Below are 21776 nucleotides of genomic sequence, written 5' to 3'. Positions count from 1 at the left end.
GTCCACTCAGTGGACTGAGTGTCCCCAGCTCAGCCACTCCTCCTCAGAGGGCTCCTGGCTTTGGCCCCATCCCCTACGGGCGTCCTGTCCCGGGGGAAGGGGAATGACAGACAGACGTACACCCAGCAGAATGGAGGCAGACAAGGTTTATTCCGGTCCTCGGGCAGGCAGGGCCCGGCCAGCCTCTCTGCCGCGGGCGGCCTCCCGACCCGGCTCCCCGCCCCAGCCGCCGCCCGTCGGCAGCCGGCCGCGAGGCCTAGCGTCCCCGAGGCAGCCGGCAGGGCCTGGGAACGCCGGGCGGACGCGACGGAGGGCGCGGCGGGCGCCCGGGGGGCAGCGGGCGCGGGGGCGGCGGCCGCCGCAGGGCCACAGGAGGCGGAGGCGCGCGCGGAAGGGCCCGGCCAGCCTCTCTGCCGCGGGCGGGCTCCCGACCCGGCTCCCCGCCCCAGCCGCCGCCCGTCGGCAGCTGCCCGCGAGGCCTAGCGTCCCCGAGGCCTAGCGTCCCCGAGGCAGCCGGCAGGGCCTGGGGACGCCGGGCGGACGCGACGGAGGGCGCGGCGGGCGCCCGGGGGGCAGCGGGCGCGGGGGCGGCGGCGGCCGCAGGGCCACAGGCGGCGGAGGCGCGCGCGGAAGTGGCGCGAGGCGAGCGCGTAGACCAGTGGGTTGAGGCAGGAGTTGGCGTAGGCGAGGCAGTGCGAAGCCAGGCGGCAGGCGTAGGTGGCCGGGCTGAAGGCGAAGCGGCCGTACCAGAAGCAGAGGATGAGCGCGTGGTGCGGGCCCCAGCAGAGGGCGTAGAGCGCGGCCACCGCCAGCATGGCGCGCCCCGCGCGGCCCGTGGCTCTGCGCCGGGCCTCGGCCGCCGCCGCGCCCGCGGGACCCACGGCCGCCCACAGGAAGCGCAGCGTGCGTCCGTAGGCCAGGCTCACCACGGCCACGGGCAGCAGGTAGCCGGCGGCGAAGGTAGCCACGTCGAGGGCGCGGCGGCGCGCGTCCTCCCAGGCGGGCACGCAGAGCTCGAGCGCGCCGTAGCGCACGGTGCCGTAGTAGCTGAGGTAGGGCGCCGAGAAGACCGCCGCCAGCAGCCAGACCAGACCCACGGCGGCGCGGGCGTTGCGAGGCGTGCGCAGGGCCCGCGAGCGTAGCGGGTGCCGTACGGCCAGGTACCTGCGGGCGGGCGCGGCGTCAGCGAGGCGGGCGGGCGGCCGCCTAGACGCCCGCGTCTGAACCTCGCGAGTGAGGGGGTATCGCGCGCCCGGCCTCGCAGGGAGGTTGTGGGGATGAACGGAGTCAGCGCGCAAAGCGCTTAGAGCAGCGCCTGGCACCTAGCGGGACTGGGTCAGAGGCTCAGAGAGAAGTGACCGGCCCGAGGTCGTCAGCTAGAGAGTGAGCCTGGGTTTGACCCCAAGTTTCAAGCCATGAAAGCCAGTCTGACCACAACCTGAGCCAGGTGTGGGCGGTAATAAAATATCTGATGAATTCATTGGTGTGTTCCTTTTGCCATTCATTTCACTCTTACAGAGCATCATGTGCCAGGCCCTGTGCTAACACTTGGGACACAGAGATGTTCTCTGGAAGCTCCCAATGGAGTTGGGGGGAGGGCAGGATGATCCCCTCAAGCATGCCCTGCAGGTGCCCAGAGACTGTTCCTCTTCTCCCTCCCATGTCTCCTTTTGGTCCCCCATTCTCTCCTTTCTAAGGCCAATGAGAATCTATTCAGGTCTTCCCTCCCCAGCCCAGACCCGGCCAGGTCCCCGACACAGCTCACCTGTCCACCGAGACAGCCGCCAGCGTGAAGCTGCTGGCATACATGGTGAGGTAGATGAGCAGGTGCACAGCTTTACAAACGAGGGCCCCAAAAAGCCAGGCATCCAGCGTGTAGATGGCGGCCTGGAAAGGCACGCAGCACAGGATGAAGCAGAGATCGGCCACTGCCAGGTTGAGGATGAACAGATCCGTAGTGCTGCCCGGCTCCTGCCAGGCACTCAGGCCGGGCTGCAGCAGCACTGCCAGCACCAGCCCATTGCCCACTGTGCCCAGCAGGAAGATGAGGGCAAAGACCACGGGCACTGCCACAGCCCCCATACTCCCTGGGCTGTCTAGCGAAACGTTCTGGGCATCAGCCATCTCCCCATCAGACAGGCACCTGAGGAAGAGAAGCTGGAGTCCTCAGGCAGGAGCCCCCAGCTCTGGTCACTCAACTCAGGGGTCTAGTCCCCCACCCTGGGCCTGGCCACGTCCTGTGGGCTGGAAGCTTGTGGGGGATGGGGGTGGGGGGGGACAGAGACAAAAGTTATCACTGGGACCCCCTGTGCAAGCTCCTGGCAGAGTCTCATTGGTGTCTAAGGTGGGTTTCTCAGTTTCCTAGGGAACACCCCCATAGCCCAGGGCATGAAGGGCTGATTAGGTAGTTGATAGACACCTTCAACCAATGATGCAGGTAAAGTGGGGTGGGGGGAGGGGCAGCTCCAACCCCAGGAGCTGATGTTTTCAATGGGGATCTGAAATACAGGGAAGGCTTTTTTTTTTTTTTTTTCTTTTTAGCCACACAACAGTATGTGGGAGTGGTATGTGGGCTCTTAGTTCCCCGACCAGGGATCGAACCCACGCCCCCCCTGCATTGGAAGGGTGGAGTCTTAACCACTGGACCACCAGGGAAGTCCTAAGGAAGACTTTTGGACATAGGTCAAATTCAGCCAAATATGGGTGACATACCTGAGTCATTGGATAGTCCAGTTTAGTGAGAGCATGACAGTGGCACAGCTGAGAGAACCATATAAGTCACTGCCCCCTTTTTACACATGAGGAAATTGAGGCTCAGAGAGGGGACATGGGAGGCTAATATCACACGCTGAGTGGCAGATCTGAGGCTGTTGCCACCCTGGTACCCTGACTCCCAGGCTGGAGCACTCATCTGAGAGCCTGTAACAGGTAGTGCTTCTGACAATCTGTGCGTGCGCGTGTGCGCACAAGAGCATCTATACAAGCTGTGCTCACTCTTACCCCTGCCCCACCCATGGCCCATATCGACTGCTACCTGGGGGTCTCCCTACATGCTTGGACCTCTGGGGTGGCTGGACGTATTAAGGGCAAGGGAGCCAGGCAGGGAGGAGGGAGGAAAGGTGATATCTGTGTCTCCCACCCCAGCATGCAGCAGGTCCCCACAAAGCCCAGGATGGGCAATACCCACCTCAACCCTGGGCACTGGGCTCCTGCTTGATCCTGGGTGAACCGGCCAGGCTGAAGCTGCCTCCTGGCTCAGTGGCCACCCCTTGGTGCCTACCTGCAGGTACAGGTCTGCCTCCCAGTGCTCCCTCTTCTCCTTTAAGGGCCCTCCTCTGCTGAGCTGGACTTGGACACTCCTTCCGAAGAAGTAGCCACCTCCTCCTCATTCCCTGGTTTCCCCCGGATGGCATGCTCTTCTGTCCGGCTCTCCTCTGCCTCTCTGCGTTGCTTCTGCCTCTTTCTGCAGCGAGTAACCCATTGATCTCGCTCTCTGAGATTCTCGCTTTGTAGTTAACCCCTCTGTGCCCAGGGCCCAGTCCACTCCTGGCCCTCTCACCTCCTGTGGTCCTGCTTCCCCATCGTCTCTGCTCCCTGCTCCAAGAAGGGCTCCAACCCAAGCTCAGAAAGGACCCCTAGCCTTTTTTTTTTTGGCCGCGCTGTGTGGCATGTGGGATCTTAGTTCCCCGACCACCCCCTGCACTGGAAGTGCGGGGTCTTAATCACTGGACCATCAGGGAAGTCCCAGGACTCCTAGTCTTGAGTGGGGTGTCCTATGCTAGGAATCCAGGAGCCCCTTTTCTGCAGACTTCAGATAGGACTACTCTTCCTGGCCCCTGAGAATCCTGAGACCCATCAGTTTCCCTAAGATTGTTCCAGGGGGTCAGTCTGCCTGAAGCCTGCAGGGTTTATGTGCCTGTCCAAAGAGTCTGGCTTTAGCCTGAGGGCAATGGGGAACTAGAGGAGGTTCTAGAGCAGGGACAGGACCTGCCCATTTATTGTGTAATTAGTTTATTATGGCCTGGGGTTAAAAGGATGAATAGAAGGGGAGAGATTTAATGGGTGAGCCATTAGGAGCCTCTTGTCCAGGCAAGAGCCAAAGAGGTTACTAGGTCTTAGTGAATGGCTGTATCATTCAGTCATGGGGTTCTGGTCTGGACCTCTTGGAGGAGTGGGCCACATGGCCACATGCTTCCAGAGGGTTAGAGGCCAGCACCTGGGGTGTGAGGTACATTGGATTTAGTAACAAGGTGGTTGTTGAAAACTAGACAAGTGTAGTGGGGCCAGAAGACTGCCTGCAATGAATTAAGGGAGGGGAGAGGTGGTGGGGACTGTGTGGTGTCTTTCTAGAAGCTGGGAGGGTGGGGTGAATGTCGAGGAGAAGTCTGTGAAAGGGGAGAGGAAACAGTCTGAGGGGACGCTGATGAAGCCAGGACTTGTAATCAAGGCCTGAGGAGCCGGGAAGAGACTCTTCAGAACTGCCTTCCCATGGGCCCTGGGATTTTCACCAGTGCTCTAAAGCCTCATGTCACCCATCCCAGATGCAGCGCATCCCCAAATTTTTGGAAGCAGAGACTCACTGAATTGAAGATATTAGGGATCATACCTAGATTCTCCAAACCTGAATTCAGAGCTATCAAAATTGAATTAAGGAATTAGAATTGTAGAATCGTGTGATCTCTGAAGAATAGAATTGTAGGATCCAGACTTAGTGTGGTGGGATTTAAGAATTTAGGGGTCCACAACCACCTTGTATTAAAGTAATGCACTGTTAGATTCCCAGAAGCCTGGACTCACGAATGTGGCAGGCCTGGACCCTGAAAGCCCCAAGGTCCCTGACACACTGTCCTCCCTCCGCTTGGGCGCTCCCAGCCCACCATGTCCCTCCTTGCTGGAGGCTAAGCTCTGGATGGGCAGGGGCAGTACTAGGGCAAAGAGCTCCCAGCAGCAGCAAGGCTGAGCTGCTGATATGATTGCAGAGGAGGAGGGAGGATGGTGGCAACCAGAGAGGGACCACCTGTAGGGCAGGCAGGAAGGGCGCCTCGCTATGGCCCGAGTCCCAGCGGGCCCCAGGCACCCCCTCTTCCCTTGCTCCAAATGCTGCTCCTGGTGACTGTGGCCTTGAACCCTGCACCCAACGTAGAGGACAGATGGTGGGCCCTGAGAGTGGTCCCCAGAGACCCAGGCTCTGCAGGGTGTGTAAGTGCAGCTTGTCCATGACTGGCCCTCGGCCCTATAGCCTGTCTTGGCCTCGGGCGATGACCAGTTAAGTGCCCAAGCCCAAGCATGTGTGCCCAGAGCTGCCACTGCACCTGCTGGCACCTCCTATGACCCCTCTGGATGGTGGCGGAGGAGCTGTGCCACGGTGGACCTGGGCCAGCACAGCTCCACACGCTGAGTCGAAAGCTGGCTGCTGATGCGGTGCTCGACCGCGACAAGCTGGCCCATGGTGTCGAGGCACTGCCACCGCCCCACAATGTCAGCGGCGGCGCCTGGGAACTACAGGATGCAACGGTGCTCACTGTGCGCCACTGGCTGATGGACCTCACCTAGGTCCACCTTATCTCAGCCTCACCTACTGCGATTTGTCACCCCGTGGCTGCTCATGGCCACCCTCTATGACCTGCCAGCTTGAGCAGACCATGCATGTCAAGCTGCTGGTTTGGCCAGGGGCTGGCACCAGGCTGTGTGTACTTGCTGCTGTAGGAGTGCACCTGGTGCCAGATGCCCTACCCGTGTCTGTGCCCCTGATGTGGCCACAGCAGCCCCCTCCCCCGGGGCTGCATCCCCTAGCACCCCGAACTCCTGGACCCCAGCCTCAAGCTCCTCGGGATCACAGGCTAGGATTCTCAGCATCCCAGCATTAAGATCCTGATGGATTGGGCCAGAGCTCACCCAGACTGTCCATCCCTAGACACCCAGGCTGAAGGGAGGGCTGGGGCTGGGGGGGCACCAGAGACATGGTCTCATCGTTAATGAAGAAGGGCCTTTTCATCCTCCCTGCCCTATCGCCAGCAAACTACGAGCTCCCCAAGCCCACACCATGCTGAAGCTGGAGGCGCGGTGACGCAGAACCCATCCTTTACCCCCACCAGGTGCCCATAAGGCTGAGTGGGGAGGGCAATGGAGAGAGAAGCACCAGGGGCTGCGACTGTGGGAAGGGGACTGTCGTCTTCAGCAGGGAAGCAGTGAGCCGTTGTCAGGGTCAAGGCGGGGTGGGGCCTTGCCTGCAGCAAAAGCTGAGTCCGAGGCCAGAAGTCTGGAGGGGGCGGGGCGACAGCAGAGCCTGAGCTCGCTACGCCCCCTGGCGGCTGATCTTCAGGCCAGCAGGCCCCGGGAATACGGAAATGGAAAGGCCCCGATACCAATATAACAGCCACTCTTGGTACAGCGGGGGAAACCGAGGCACACACGGGGAAGGGGCCTGCCTAAGGCCACAGAGGCAGGAACAAAGTTTAGAACACAGAGTTCCAGACCATCGGGGGCCTCTCCAATAGCGACACTTTCTTTTGGGGCCGAATCTTCTGCTTCTCCCAAACATGGGTTTGGGTGCCCAGCCCCTTCTTATCTGGGCAGCTGTAGGCCATCCTTTGGATGCGGAGCAGAGGACGAGGTGTTCACCAAGGCTAGACTCTGGAGGCTGCAGAGTAGGCGGGTGGGTGGCGCGGGAAGGGGCCTGCAGGGCTGGGGCTCAGCTGCCCTCTACAGCAGGAAAGAATCCAACTGAGCCAAACAGTGGCTCCAGCCTCTATTACCCGAGCTGCCTGGGTCCCATCTTAATTTGGGGAAGGCGGTCAGCTCTGAGATCTATTACAGTCCTCAGAAGCTGGCCCTCAGAGCCCCAGCTCCTGCCTGATTCTTTGACCAGTGCAGGACTGGGGCTGCTCCGAGAGAATAAAGGAGACAGACACGACACAGCCAATTTCCACACTGTTACTTCACACTCACAGCCACAAGCACAGGCCTCACCCCAGCCTGGCCCCAGGACTGACAGAGTTCACAGCCTCTGGCCTGGGCTGGTCAAAGGCCCCCTTCTCTGTCACTGTGGAGGGAGGGGGACCTTGGCTCTGCTTGTCACTACCCAGGACTCAAGGCAGTGCCCCGTGCAGCTGCCCCACCTCCACGAAGGCCTCCACGCAGCGGTCAACGTCCTCCTCGCTGTGCACCGCTGAGATCTGGACCCGGATCCGGGCCTTGCCCTTGGGGACCACAGGGTAGCTAAACCCGATGACAAAGATGCCTGGGAGGGTAGAGAGAGTCAACCTGGGGCTCACCAGAGCCAGACAGGCTTTTGGGGCATGATATACAGCTCCTCCTTTTCTGAGGACCACAGAGGAGAAGGGAGCTGCCCAAGATCTCAGACATGGGACTGCCTCATGGCCTAGGGTTTTCAAGCTTGGACAGACAGCTGGTCTAAGAGGGGCAGTAGGGCAGGGGGAAGTGGGGTATTCACAGTCTAGGGGTTCCCTCCTTTTCTTTTAGGACCCACAGCCACTCCTCATGCCCCGGCCCCCTTTACCTCTCTTCAGCATGTCATCTGCCATGCAAGAGGCCAGACGAGCATCACCCAGCATCACAGGGCAGATGGGGTGACTGGCTCCCGAGATGGTGAAGCCAGCAGCCTCCATCTTACTGCGGAATCTGTGGGCACAAATTGGGCGTCACAGGGAGCTGGGGGGCTGTGGAGCAATCACACCCTCTCCTGATAGGCATGTGACCCAAGGTTTGTGACCAAGTCTGCAGGAGGGACCAACAAAGACAGAGATGCAGACCCAGAGAGGCAGATGGGGAGCATTTGCAGAGAAATGCGCCAGGAAATGGAAGGAAGAGGCAGAGAGAAGAGGGAGGTGGGCAAGCAGGCAGCCCTTGGCTAAGAGAGCTGAGTCCCAGTGCAACCCGCTGGGGAAGTGGGGTGGGCAAAGGCAGAACCCGTAGGCAGGGAGCTAGGGCCTGCGCAGGCACGCAGGGCAGGCCCTCACCAGCTTCCTCGCCCCTGCTGGCCCCACCCTGCCCGAGACCGCACCGCTGGGTCTTGGCCGCCATAGACTGGACGACAGCGTTGCTCTCCATGAGCAGGTCCAGGGCCTTGGAAGCACAGCCGACGACAGCAGGTGGCAGACTGTTGGAGAAGAGGTAGGGCCGGGCACGCTGCCGTAGCAGGGACACCAGGGACCCAGGCCCTGTAGTGTAGCCCCCTGAGAACAAGGACAGAGGTGGGGATGGGGGTGGGGCGGCAGTCAGAGGCCAGGAGCCAGAGCTTACCCCATGCCCCTCCTGAGAGGACAGTCCCCGCTGTCTTCTTCCCTGCAGCCCCAGGTCTCCCCTCCCCACCTTCCCCGAGACTCTTCCAAGGCCCTGCATGTAGATGAGGGGAGCCCAGGGGCACAAGCCTGTAGGCACCTGATGCTCCGCCCAGCGCCTTCCCCAGCGTGGAGTTGATGATGGTGACCTGGTCCATCACGCCCAGCAGCTCATCTGTGCCCCTGCAAGGGAAGCTGCCACTGCCACCACTGGCCACCTGAGTGCCCAAGATCACGGATTGGGCTTGGGGGCTGGCCTCCCGGTTTCCCACCCGCCCTGAGGAGTCCAACCCAAGGACTCAGGTGCCATGTGCTCTCACCGTCCTGTGGCCCCCAGGAAGCCAGTGGCGTGGCATTCGTCCACAAAGACCAAGGCACCATATTGAGAGGCAAGGCGACAGATCTCCTGCAGGGGTGCGATGTCGCCGTCCATGGAAAAGGCCCCGTCGGTGGCCACCAGGCGCAGCCGATGCTTCTGCAGGAAAGATACAGAAGGTGGCCGGTATCATGAGTTGGGCCAAACCACTCACTCTCTGTGCTGCTCGGGGCTCTAAAGGCTCAGCTCGCCCAGTGCCCAGCACAGAGATGAGCACATAAGCACTACCACGTTGAGGCTGGTACATCCTCTCCTTCACTGGGGCCTCTCTGAGCTTTACCCACCTCTTCCAGCGCAGTCTGGAGCCACACTCAGCACTGGGCAGGAAGAATGTTCGCAGTCTCCTCTCCCAGAGGGCAGGATGGGGTGTGGCCAGTTCTGCCCATAAGCTCATGCCACCCTTATGCCTAGCAGGGGCCTGCCACACATTAAGGTGCTTACTAAAACTCAAGGCAGTATTGCGCAATGGAATAAAGCTTTGGGTCTGAGGATTTGGGTTCAAATCCTGGTTGTTTCGAACTTTCAGGCTGTTTGCCTGTGAGTGAGAAGTTGGCCTCTGTAAGCCTCGCTTCCTTCACCGGGGGGTGGGGGTGGGGGGAGTGCTGGGTGCGGCAGCAAGACTGAGGATAAGCCCAGTCCTGGCCCCTAGAACCGCTAGGCCTTGCCCCACCTGGGCCTCCTGCAGCTTGGCCTCCAGATCGGCCATATCCAGGTGGCGGTAGCGGTACTTGTGGGCCTTGCACAGACGGATACCATCGATGATGGAGGCATGGTTCAGCTCATCCGACAGGACTGCGTCCTCCGGGGTCAGCAGAGCCTGGCAGAAGGCAGTTAGGAGAAGAGCCATCACCCAACCACCTTGGGGTTCTCCCTCCCTCATGACTCCCCCTGAATCAATATTTCACTGCCAACCAGGGCATTCTGCTGGGCAGGGAGGCCAGGAGCCCTCTGCCTCTATCTTGGTCCCCAGGGCCCCAGGACGGGGCTGAATCAGGGGCTTTGCTCTAGCAAAAGGAGGTGAGAACATGTTTGGTGAATGTGTGGCCCCTAACACCCTCAGCCTTCCAGCTGAAACAGGTTACCCTCCAAATGCCCTGGAAGCTGGCCTCCTTGTAAGCCCCAGGATTCCTCCTGGAGACCTACTGGCCCAACCTTGACCTCCGTAAGAAATAGACACTGGAGCCTCTAGGCGTGGTACTGGCATCCTGCCAAGTTCTCTGGACTGCACACTCCCAAGCCTTCCACAGCCTTGCAGGTCTCACCAACTCCCACCTGTGGCCTCACACACCTCAAAGAGGCCGGCGTTGGCATCAAAACAGCTGGGATAGAGGATGGCGTCCTCCCGCTGGTGGAAGCGGGCTATCTTTGCTTCTAGATCCTTGTGGATGCTCTGAAGTAAGTGAGTGAAACAGGTGTTAATGCCTTCTGGGCCACTTGGGACAGGTCCTGGGGACAGAGGCTCACAGGGCCACAAACAGATCCTCCTCCTACTTTTTGCACCACAAGGTTCACCCAGAGCCAACAGGAATCTGGCACATGGTTCCCACTGAGGAATTAGGGGCCCACTAAGAAGGTGCTCTTCTTCCTGGTTGGGTTTTCGTTTTATAATGGGGGTTTGATGGTAGAATTATGGGTGCTAATGACAAAGGAAGATGTGTCTCCCCGATATCAAACTGAGTGCCTTTCTTTGTTGCTTAATGGCAAAGAAGAGGATTATATAAGTAACTCTAGGTTCACTTGGGCCTCCAATTCTTAGATTTGAAAGCTGTCCAGTCTAAAGTGCCCTGGATGGGAGTCAAAAGTTCCATTCATTTCACCTTCACCTTTCTGAAAGGACAAGTAATAATAATCACAAGGACTCAGAAGCACTGACTCTTGAGCTAGACCATCCGGGTTCAAATCGCACCACAACAGGCTGTGTGCCCCTAGGCAAGTCACTTGACTTCTCTGGGACTCAGTGTCCTCATCTCTATAACAGGAGCAAAAATAGCACTTATCACTTAGGATTATTATACGCATTAATGAGTTAATATTTGTAATGTTCTTAAAATAGCACCTGACACATAGCAAGCACTGTAAGTTTCATGTTTATAAAACTTCATTTTGTAACATTTACAAAATAAAATTAATAACCAACATTTATTGAGCACTACTATGTGCCAGGCACTGTTCTAAGCATTTTTACATGTATTAACTCTTTAATTTGGGATAATTTTGTTAGGTAAAATTATCCCCACATTACTAATGAAGGCATTGAGGCACAGAGAAGTTAAGACACTTGCCCACAGTACCAGAACCAATAAATGGTGCTGGGAACTGAGATCAGGCAGAATAGCTCCGGAAACCTTCTTCTCAATCCCTGCCTTCTCTTCTTCCTTTCTCGAAGAGGAACAGGTGTAAGGAGCTGTTTTGCAGGTGGGGAAATGGATGTTCAGAGAGGGAAAGTTTCTTGCCCAAGGCTTCACAGCAAAACAGAAGCTGGAACCCAGCCTTTCTAGTGGACAGCTCTAGTGGGATGAGCTGAGCTGCCTAAACTAGCCCTGCTAACGGCAGAAGCAGACATCTGGGGTCAGCGCCCAACGCTGGGGACCACCCCCCCTTCCTTCCCCGCCCGTCCCCAGCCTGGGCAACACCTACTGTGTACCTGGGTGCCACAGATGAAGCGGACAGAGCTAAGGCCAGCTCCAAACTCCTCCAGGGCCTGCAGACCTGCCTGGATGACCTCGGGGTGGCTGCTCAGGCCCAGGTAGTTGTTGGCACAGAAGTTAAGGATTCCTGAGGTGGAGGACGGGGGAACGGACACAGCAGCTCAGGGCCAAGAAGGGCCTGGAAAGGTGTCAGTACCAGGCCCTGGGGACTCAGAGAGGACATGAACCTGGATTCACCCTTGAGGAGGCAACAACCACACAGCATGGTCTGTTCTGGGGGCAGAGGCCAGGATGGGGAGCTGGGAGCCCCTCGGAAGCACCAAATCCAACAGCTACAGGAGAGGGAGGGTTAGAAAAGGACTCTCAGAGCAGCGCCTTGAAGGATGAGAAGTTTAGACTCTGGCTTTGGATCACATTCACCCAGAGGAACCAGCCCTTCCTCACTGGCTTCTTCTGTCCCTGAAGACCACCAGCAACCCCTCATCTGGGCCTTGGTTTCCTCATGGGTAAAAGAAGAGGGCTGCGTCAGAGGCCTGCCTTGGTCCCCAAACTCTACACAGTTGACTTTGCTGCCTGGTACAGAACTGCATGCCCAGCTGGGTTGCCTCTGAGACCTTGACCCTTGAATTATAAAGCCCAAAGTGAACACAGGTGACCCGGGGAGGAAACTAAGGCTTCAAGAGGGCAAGGTTTACTCAGCTTGGGAGGGGCAAAAACATGATGAGAACCTAGGTCTCCTAATTTCCCATTTTTTGACCTGCTCCAAGCTTCCCTGGGGAGAGGTAGAGACTTCCTAGGACCTCTGTTTTTCAAATGAGCACAACAACACCAAGGAGTCCATGCCTATTTCCTTGGCAGAAGGCAGTTTGGGGGGCCTGTTTGTAACCAGCACCCACCTGGGGCCTGGCACAGACAAGATGGACAGTAGTGACCACTGATGAGGCAGAAACCAGGGAGGCCTGGTGGGCCAATTCATGGTGTGACTTCCGCAGCAGCCCTCGAGCCCCTTGCTCCCTGTGATTTTGGCCAGGAAGTTGGTCTCTATGGCCATTTAGCTGACCTGCCAGCTCCAATATACCAGAAGATCTAGACCAAAGCCCAGCTCTGCCTGCAGCTAGCTGGGGGCTTTTAGGCAAGCCACTTCACATCTCTGAGCGTCAGCTTCTTCGTCTGTAAACGAGATTAGTCATTCCCACGTTTTGACGCTTGCAGGAGTCCATGTGCTGCAATCAGTAGAAGCCTGAACAAAGCAGCAGCTCCAGAAATGCGGGATTTCTTGTTGCCACCTTCTCACCACCCTTCCTTGAAGCGGTACGGTGGGAGCCAGCTGTCTGTCTCTCTTTCTCACGTTTTCATAGGGCTAGATCGATCCAGCCCTGCCCTCTAAGCCAAAAAGGTGCTCAAAGGGCAAATTACCTGCCTCCGTGGAAACTGGTCTAACCAGGTTAGAGTTAACTGTGGGAAGCGGCAAGTCGGCCTGATAGATGGGAAAGGGTCCAGCGGCTACGTGTGCGCTCCCGCCCGCCCACTGCCTCCAGGACCTCCATTTCAGCGAAAGCCTCAGAACGGCCCTCGAACACCGGCCAGGTCTGAGGATTCCCAGGAGGGGGAGTTACCTCCGGAAACGCCGTCCACGTGGATGCGCGGCCCCTGACGGGACGTGATGACCCGCTCGCTCTTCCAGGTGCCAGCTGCGCGGATGCCTTCCAGCTCCTCCTCCAGGATGCCACGCAGCTGAGCCAGCGCTGACTGCGCGCGGTGGCCGCGGGGGGCCCCGGAGATCGCAGCGCGGAAGACGCGGCCAGCCCACATCTTGCCCACCTCGCCCGAGCTCGCCTGCCCGCTCCCGGCCTTGCGCACTGCGGCCGCGACCTGATCACGTGGCGGGGGCCGGGCTCCGGCAGCCAATCGGAGTGAGAAGGGCTCAGCTACGGGGCAGGGGAGGCGGACCCCGCGATAGGCGGGCGGGGCTTGGCGGGATCTGAAGAGGACGAAAGTGGATTGATTTGTAAAATGAGACTGGAGCTGTCCGTGTGGGGGGAGGGGAGGCGACGGGGGTTGGAAGGCAAGTCAGGGCCGGGCCCACCAGACCCCCACCCCATTCCCATGCCCTGCCTCCACACCCACCTCTCGGAAGGTTAGGGGATGCCCTCTGGACGCCGGAAGCAGACGCCTAGAAGCAGGGTGAGGCATATTCCGTACGCTCCGGCCCTAGCGTTTCCAGGGTTCTGTCGAGCTCTTGGAACCCTCCCCAGTTCTCAGGTGCAAACGCCCCCAGATTTCCCCCACTGCTCGCCAGTCCAATTGCTCCGCATTTTCCTCCAGTCTTAGAAGTATGGAAAAACACATCGCTCAGGTTTTTTTTAAATTTTATTTTAAAGTTTGAAAATTACAAAGACAGCAAATTCTTCCAGGCACAAATAACACTTGTTTACAAACAAAAAGGAGGCGGGGGGGGGGGGGGGAACGCGCAATTGCGCGTTTTTCTATTTTATTAAAAACAAGGGAAAGACGACTGTACAGGTTTTTTCTCCCAGCTCCCGGGTGTGAAACGTAAGTACTAGCCCTAGATATGTATATATACATATACACACACATACACACAGACCTAGCTCTGTAAAACTACTTAGCAATTCAAAGTCGACTGCAGTATGTCTTGCTGTCCACTCCCCTCCCTCCCCTTCTCCCCCACATCTACAACTACTTATAAAAGACTCAGAAGTAAAGAGGTCGGGAGGTTTTTAAGTGGGCGGCAGGGATGGAGCTCCACCAGACTGCTAAGCAAAGCCACCTCTTGTACAGGAGGAACCAAAAATCAGGGGAAAAGCAAAAAGGTTCTCCTAGGATACAATCCAATTGTGTGGAAAAACCCAAGTTTCAACAGGGCACACTGAGGCACTTGGCTGAATGACTCTCCACCCTTCCCCCAAAGTTTCCACTCCTGTTTATAACAGGAGACTTTTGGAAGCCAGATACCACCCCCCACCCCCCCAGTGGCTAGTTTCCAGCTGACTGAGAGAAGCCACAGTTTCTCGGACCAGCTGTCACTTCAACCCCCCTCCACGTCCCTAAGACAATAGGGAGGCCACTGGGGCAGACTTAACAGAAGTGACAAGGAAACTGGATTTGGACACCCCACTGCTCACCACTGGGAGGTGGAAGGCAGCCTAGAGAGGGTTTTTTTTTCCACCTCCCTCCTCTGCCGTCCAGCTGCTGCCACCCCTCTCCTCCGCGCCTAGGTTCTGAAACTCTCACAAGCAGTGCTCAACTTAAAGAAAACTCGATGGCCTCATAGGTATTCCTACAAACCTTACAATTCCTGGGCTCCCTGTCATCTAGCCACAAGAAGCTGCCTTGCCCATTCTCCCCCTCCCCCCGACTTTTACCTTCAGAGTGAACCAACCATCTAACTAAACAAAACAGACAAACCCACCCAAATCCCCAAACCATAAGCATATTAGTAACAAATCAACAAAACAAAATGTAAGTACATTCTCATCATTACAGAGATGAGATTTGTTGTTGCTGTCCTTGCGTGATTGGTTAAGGAAAAATGAATTATTCCCTAATTTCTGAGGAATACAAACTGTCTCTTTACAAAGTCAGAAGGAAAAGGGGCAAAGGGTTGCAGATGAGGATCAAAAGAGAAAAAAGGAGAAAAGTATTTACAGAAAATAGACAGGCAGGAGTGTCCACAAGGAAAGCCTCATTGTCACTTCTTCTTGCCGGCCCTCTTGGCACTGGACTTGGCTTTGGGCTTCACTGGTTTGGCCTTCTTAGGCTTGGATGCCTTGACTGGCTTGGCTTTGACAGTCTTGGGTTTTTTGGTTTTCTTGGGCGTGGCAGCCGGCTTCTTCTTGGCCTTCTTGACTGGGGTGGCTTTGGGCTTCTTGCTTGGGGCTTTGGAAGCAGCCTTCTTGGGCTTGGCGGCCTTCTTTGGCGTGGCCACCTTCTTGACTTCCTTCTTCGTCTTTTTGAAGGCCACTGACCTCTTGGGCTCGTCGCTCTTGGCCAGCCGGAAAGACCCCGAGGCACCCACCCCTTTGGTCTGCTTGAGGACCCCAGTGGTGACCAAGCGCTTGATGGACAACTTGATCTGGGAGTCGGCGTTCTCACCCACCTTGTAGTGGCTCTTGATGTACTTCTGGATGGACTGGCGCGAAGAGCCAGCACGGTTCTTCTCCGCCTGGATGGCAGCCACGATCATGTCCGAATACTTGGGGTGGTCTGTGGACTTCTTGGAGGCCTTGGCCCGCTTGGGCTTGGCCGCAGGGGTGGATGTGGAGTTCTCGGTCATGGTGGCCTGCCTGGTCCTGCTGTTGAAGAAGGCACCTTCCAAAGGGCCAGCCCTCGTCGGAAACCGAGGAAAGCCTGCTTCGGGATCTGCTCTGGCGCCTCTGGCTCCCAGGCCAGTCCGAGGCCGGCTCTCGGGGACCTTGCTCGGGTCGCGGGAGGAACTCGCTGGGCCGGGTCTGCGTGGCCCAGCCTCGCCGGTCTGTCGGTCGGCCTCGGCGCCCGGGTCTGCCTCCGTCTCCGCCTCCGCCTCCTCTGCCTCCCTTTTCCCAGCTCCGCGTCTGGCGCTCGGGCGGCGCATCCGGGTATTTAGCGGCGGCGGGCGGACCGCGGTGAGGACAGGGCTGCTGGCTGCCTGCTCCCGGCCCGGAATGGCGCCGCGCCGCCGCCATCTGTGTTTCTTCCGCTGAGCAAATCCGACCTTTCCCCCCGGCCCGGGCCTTCCCGCTCCCCGCCGCCGCCCGGGGCCGCTGCCTGGCTCTCTGGGCTCCCCCACCGGGCGTCCCGCCGGCCCGGCCGCCGCCCCCCGCGCCCGCCACGCGCCCCAAACGGCGCCAAGGACCGCTGGCGCGCCGGCACATTTCCCCTTTGCCGGGGGCTGGCTCTGCGGGGCCGGGGAGCCCCGGTGCGGGAAACCCCCCGTAGCAAAGCTCCCCCCTGGGGCTACCGGGGACCCCGCTCCCGGCCCGCGGCGGGACCCCCCAGCCCGGCGGAGCGGCCCGAAAGCGGCCCCAACTAACACACGCGGCCCCGAGCCGGGCGACTCCCAGCCGGGCCGAGCCGGGACAGGGGGGAGGGGTCCCTCCCCCGGGGTCCGGTCACCTCTCGGGGGTCATCCCGCCACCGGGCCCCCTGCACCTCTACCCTCTCTCTGTCCATGGGGCCCCTAAGCAAACTTTCCCTGGAAGAGTTGGAAGGGCACTTTCAAACTTTGTCCCTTCCCCCTCCTCTGTCTTCGCTCCCCCAGCGCGCCCCCTGACCTCTGCGTCGAGGTTCTCTCCTGAGACCGAACCCCGAATGCTGCCCGGGTCCCCTAAGGGAATGAGGAGGGGTCTCCGAGTCGCCTCTTCTCCTCAAAGACCCCCACATCCTCCGTATGTCCTAACTGAGAATTCATTTATAGTCCTCCCTCAGCCTAGGAGTTTTGGGGTGTCAGAGACAGAGCTCGCTGCCCCTACCCCTAGGGCCCAGCCTGGGGGTCCAGTCCCCCTCCCAAGGCTCCCTGAAGGCAGTGAGGGGGGCGGTCCACAATGAAGGAGCTGCCCCGCAGGCTCTATCCAAAGACTGTCTTGGGGGCCCCTGGGATGAGGAGAGGCCCTGAGAGCTTTGGGAGCTTGGGAAAATGGGGTTCTGGCGGGGAGGTCGAGGAGGGGGTCGCGCTGCTTGAGTCCTGACTAATCCTCGGAAAGTGTGAGTTGTTCAGGGAGCCGTGGCCCGGACCACCGCCATTTTGCTGAGAAGATGCGATGTCTTTGTTAAAATGTGTACATCTTTTCCCGTGCTGCTTGGCAGGTATAGATGAGGAAAGCAAGGGGCGCCGCCATCTGTAGGGAACCTTGGGGGCTCAGAGGGGCTTTAGCGGTCTAGAGGCCAGCAGATGGGACCCCAGAGTTCCTGGGACCCCTTGTCTGCAACAGACGTCCTACTCACGTGCAAGGTCCCGCAGGGTCCCGCTTGGCAGGGGCCCTGGGTTGAGATTCTAGGATGCTCGCTCTCTGAGCCTCCTCCCACAACAACCCGCTTTTATTCCCTAAGCAGAGCCGGCCACTCTTCACTTAAACAATACGCTGGTAGTGGGGGTTTATAGCTGGTCAAAATGATGAAGGCGGCTCTCCTGTACGGTCCCGGAGCTGTTTGCAGACACCAGCTATTGAGGAGGTGGGGGAAGGGTTGGAAGGTTTAGATGGGGGGACTGGTCGTAACTGGGAGATGTTGGGGGAAGGGCTCCTACTGGACTTGGGAGTCTCTGAGGCCACGGAAATTAATGGGTCCCCCCCCCCCCACACACACCAAGGGATGGATTAATCCAAATGATTGGGAAAGGGGAGGGGGACTCCTGGGTATCGGTATGGGATGCCTTCTCCCGGGCTTATCTTGCTGCCACAGGCGGGGAAGAGAAGCCAGGAAGGGCCAAGTTAGTTTAAAAGGTCAACCTTCTTATTTGGATGTTGTCAATTACCCCGAAGTTTCCTGATTTGAAAACACAACATTCTGGTGGGTTTGTTTTGGTTATTTTCAAAGACAATTCTTCTGGTTCCCACTAAGATCTAGATGGGAAAATAGGCATCCACGTAGTCAGCCCCAGGTCCGAGATGTCGTTCCACCCTGTGCTCCCAGAGATATGTCATCCCCGCATCCCAGGTCCCTGGGTGTCTAAAACTAAGGACTGAACGAGTCCAGTGGCACCATGATGAAATAATTTTATTTGCACAGCGCTCTCCACCCGTTTCTTGATCCTTTGCGCCTCCTGCCTGGGGAGGCAGGTAACGCGATCACTCCCCCCATCACCCTCATCTACAGTGGAGGCCACGGGACTAGGAAGGACGGATGGCGGCGGGGGGGGGGGGGCGCACTGCGAGGCTTAGCTCCCGGTGCCCCCAGGCCTTCACTTCGTTTTGTAGCTCTCACATCCCGAGTCCCCGCCCATCCTAGCAACCTGTAAATTCTCTCCCAGAACTGAAGCCAGAAATGGAGGGAGGGGTCGCCTCGGGGTCTCGGGGGCTTTTTCCGCCGGTGGACAGCTCTTCTCCCCGCTGGCGACGAGATTCACCGCCCCTCCCCCCGTTCGGGAGAACTGGAGGGGAAGGGGGTGTTGGGAGGGGTTCCCCGGGAGTTGGGCATAGAGTCCGAGGCCGAGGTGGGCACGAAGAGGACAGGCTGCCTCCAGACTGGCTTGGCCTCACCTCGCCTCGCTGACACTGCAGAGCTCGGGGGGCTTCTTCACTTCGGCCCGGCCCGGCCCGCGTACCCTCGCAGGACGGTCTCGGGTCCCCACCCAGCTTAGAGCCGTTTACCGGCCGGCAGACGGCAGAACTCCCTCCGCCCCATTTAACGCGAGCCCTTTAAAAATTCGGGAGCCGCAGAGCTGCGGGCAATTCCTCCTGGGAAATGTAGTCCCCCGATGGCGAACCCCGCACTGAGACCCGCCTGGGACCCTCTCGAGCCTCGGAACCGCCGGGCCGCCCCAGGCGTGAGGAGGGGGGTCAGACATTGCCTGTTCATTCACTTAGGGAGGGACCCAGGCCTCTCTGCTGTTTTTTCACTTGTCAAAAGAGGCCTCAGTGTTTTCACCTATCAAAAAGGGGCTCTACCTACCTCTGGGGTGGGTGTGAGGGTGAAATGAAACCCTGTATGGAAAAGCGTAAATCGCACTAGAATGCCAGGGGTCCTGTTTTTACTAATATGCATGTGTGAATGTGCCAGCATTTACTGAGCACATTCAAGGGATACTTAACAACTCCATTTTTCAGAGAGGATGTCTACGATGGCTAAATGACTTGTCCAAGGTGGGTCAACCTGGAGGAAGGAGGGTGAAAGGTGACAGACTCCCAAGCCAGTGACTTTTCCACTGCAGACATGCATTCATTCTGGTCTTTGGAACTCTAAGGTGTTCACTTGATATGTGCCAGGCACTGAGATAGGCACTGGGATAGGGCTGTGAACAAGAGACAAGAGATCCCTGACCTTGTGGAGCTGACATTCTAGTGGAGAAGATAGATAAGCAATAGACTAAATAAAGAAGTCCAGGGACTTCCCTGGTGGCGCAGTGGTTAGGAATCCGCCTGTCAATGCAGGGGACACGGGTTCGAGCCCTGGTCTGGGAAGATCCCACATGCCGCGGAGCAACTAAGCCCGTGCGCCACAACTACTGAGCCTACGTGCCACAACAACTGAGCCTGCACTCTAGAGCCCGCAAGCCACAACTACTGAAGCCTGTGCACCTAGAGCCCATGCTTTGGGACAAGAGAAGCCACCGCAATGAGAAGCCCGCACACCGCGATGAGGAGTAGCCCCCACTTGCCGCAACTAGAGAAAGCCCGTGTGCAGCAATGAAGACCCAACGCAGCCAAAAATAAATAAATAAACTTATAAAGAAGTCCATTATAGGGACTTCCCTGGTGGTGCAGTGGTTAAGACTCTACACTCCCAATGCAGGGGGACCGGGTTCGATACCTGGTCCGGGAACTAGATCCCGCATGCATGCCGCAACTAAGGAGCCCGCCTGCCGCAACTAGACCCGATGCAACCAAATAAATAAGTATTTAAAAAAAAAAAGTCCATTATATAGTATGTTGGAAAGCCATAATTGCAAAGACAAAATTAGAGCCGGGTGAGGGTGAGTGCTGAGAAGAGGGTGTTTGCAATTTTAAATAGGGTGGTCAGAGAAGAAGCTGACGTGTGAACAGATTCAAAGGAGGTGAGAAAGGGAGCCATTCTTATTCTTGGAGGAAGAATCTTCCAAGCAGAGGGAACAGCCAGTGCAAAGGCCCTATGGCAGGAGTGTACAGGGTGGCTGAATTAAGGAGGACAGTAGGAGGAGATGAGTTTTTTAAAAGGTAAGGTCTGGGAAGTAAAGGAGGCACAGGTCATGTAGGGTTTGGGGGGCCATTGTAAGGACTTTGTCTTTTACTCTGAGTGAGGTGGGAGCCATTGGAGAGTTTTGAGCAGAGGTGGGACATGGTGGGACCCAGGCAATTGTTAATCATAGGACTTCCCTGGTGGCGCAGTGGTTAAGAATCCGCCTGCCAATGCAAAGGGACACCAGTTCTAGCCCTGGTCCGGGAAGATCCCACATGCTGCAGAGCAACTAAGCCTGTGCGCCACAACTACTGAGTCTGCACTTTAGAGCCCGCAAGCCACAACCACTGAGCCCACGTGCTGCAACTACTGAAGCCCACGCACCTAGAGCCCGTGCTCCACAAGAGAAGCCACCGCCATGAGAAGCCTGCGCACTGCAATGAAGAGTAGCCCCGGCTCGCCGCAACTAGAGAAAGCCCGCACGCAGCAACGAAGACCCAGAGCAGCCAAAAATAAATAAATTTATTTAAAAAAATAGTTAATCATAGTCAACTCTGGCTACTGTGTGGAAAAGAAGCTGCAGAGGGCAAGGACAGAAGCGGGGTTGGGAGGCTGTTGCAGTAATCCAGGTGAGCGATCATGGTAGTTTGGCCCAGGTGGCAGCAGTGGAGGGGATGGGAAGTGGTCAGGTCCCAGGAGGACCCCACGGATTTTGGCTTGAACAAGGGAAGATGGAGCTGTCATTAACTGAGGCAGGGAAGACTGAGGGTTTGAGAGTTCTGGCCGGGTTAGGTTTGAGATGCCTCCCAGATGTGTGAATGGAGATGCTGAGAAGTCAGGTAAATGGAAGAATCCTGAGTCTGGAGTTCAAGGAGAGAGATCTTCTACCTCCCTCTTCCCCCATTTAAGGACCCTCTACTTTGGCTGAGTGCCAGGTGTGAACAGAACAGACCCAGCTTGGTCTCACGGGGCTCAGAGTCCACTGGGGAGACAGCATTGATATCATTACAAATTTTGATTGTGTCAAGCGCAGATAAGGATGACAATTGGGGCCTGGGAAGGGGGTCACAGGCGGGCTTATGTACATCAAGTGCCAGGGGAGGCTGTGTGGCTGGATGGAGACAGGATGAGGAGTGTGGTGGGAGATGCCATCAGACTGAAGAGCCGGCTGGGGCACGTGTGGCTTTAAGCCACGGCAAGGGGTGTAGATTTTGTTCTGAGTGCACTCAGAAGCCACTACAGAATTTTAAGCTTAAAATTTTGTTTCTTAAAATAATTAACCCAGTTATTTTAAAATAAAAATTGAAATTATGGCATACATCATCCATGCAAGAGATTATGCAATGTGATACAATTCTAAAACCAATATGGAGACCACTGTCTGCCTTGCTCAACTTGACATGAGAATCATCATCAGTCCCTTGGAAGCCCCCTGTGTCCCCCTCCCTAACCATATCTCCGTGACCTCTATCCTGGAATTCTGTAAAACAGTTCTCTCCTTTTTCTTTATAGTTTTTCCATATGTGAACTTAACCCCATACACTACTGTATAGCTTAGTTTTGCCTGGTCTTGGACTGTATACAAATGGAAGCATATCATGGGTATTTTTTTCTGTGACTTGCTTCTTTCACTCAGTGTAT

General features: G+C 57.3%; 3 protein-coding genes across 4 annotated transcripts; all 3 read right to left on the bottom strand.

Moving 5' to 3' along the window:
- Window positions 1-357: 357 nt before the first annotated feature.
- On the bottom strand, window positions 358-2124 carry GALR3 (galanin receptor 3; the record flags this gene model as incomplete). The annotated part of the gene is made up of 2 exons (XM_082352794.1): window positions 358-1164; window positions 1766-2124. The coding sequence occupies 2 exons, from the start codon at window positions 2122-2124 to the stop codon at window positions 480-482; spliced, it is 1044 nt and encodes a 347-aa protein (XP_082208920.1). The 3' UTR covers window positions 358-479.
- GCAT (glycine C-acetyltransferase) lies at window positions 2008-13202 on the bottom strand. Of its 2 annotated transcripts, none has more exons than XM_082352779.1 (9): window positions 12941-13202; window positions 11321-11451; window positions 9965-10066; window positions 9347-9493; window positions 8621-8775; window positions 8401-8483; window positions 8024-8195; window positions 7520-7641; window positions 2008-2143 (listed from the first exon to the last, which is right to left on the bottom strand). In XM_082352779.1, the coding sequence occupies exons 1-9, from the start codon at window positions 13134-13136 to the stop codon at window positions 2097-2099; spliced, it is 1155 nt and encodes a 384-aa protein (XP_082208905.1). In that variant the 5' UTR covers window positions 13137-13202; the 3' UTR covers window positions 2008-2096. The 2 variants fall into 2 exon arrangements, with proteins under 2 accessions (XP_082208905.1, XP_082208904.1); XM_082352778.1 differs by lacking the exon at window positions 2008-2143 and adding an exon at window positions 6918-7240 and having other exon boundaries at window positions 12941-13200.
- Window positions 13203-13676: 474 nt separating this feature from the next.
- On the bottom strand, window positions 13677-15916 carry H1-0 (H1.0 linker histone). The gene has a single exon (XM_082352808.1). The coding sequence runs from the start codon at window positions 15619-15621 to the stop codon at window positions 15037-15039; it is 585 nt and encodes a 194-aa protein (XP_082208934.1). The 5' UTR covers window positions 15622-15916; the 3' UTR covers window positions 13677-15036.
- Between the last annotated feature and the right edge of the window lie 5860 nt (window positions 15917-21776).

Source organism: Balaenoptera borealis (assembly GCF_965194805.1).
Source record: "Balaenoptera borealis genome assembly, chromosome: 13".
Taxonomy (NCBI): Eukaryota; Metazoa; Chordata; class Mammalia; order Artiodactyla; family Balaenopteridae; genus Balaenoptera; species Balaenoptera borealis.
This window is presented reverse-complemented; position numbering and strand designations above follow the sequence as displayed.

Excerpts from the sequence above, each read along its gene's own strand:
- GCAT (XM_082352778.1), bottom strand. The coding sequence starts at position 13,136 with ATGTGGGCTGGCCGCGTCTTCCGCGCTGCGATCTCCGGGGCCCCCCGC. Across the intron at positions 8,776-9,346 it reads CCAAGCTGCAGGAGGCCCAG|AAGCATCGGCTGCGCCTGGT; the intron begins GTGGGGCAAGGC and ends TCTTTCCTGCAG. Across the intron at positions 8,484-8,620 it reads TTCCTGGGGGCCACAGGACG|GGGCACAGATGAGCTGCTGG; the intron begins GTGAGAGCACAT and ends CTTCCCTTGCAG.
- H1-0 (XM_082352808.1), bottom strand. The coding sequence starts at position 15,621 with ATGACCGAGAACTCCACATCCACCCCTGCGGCCAAGCCCAAGCGGGCC.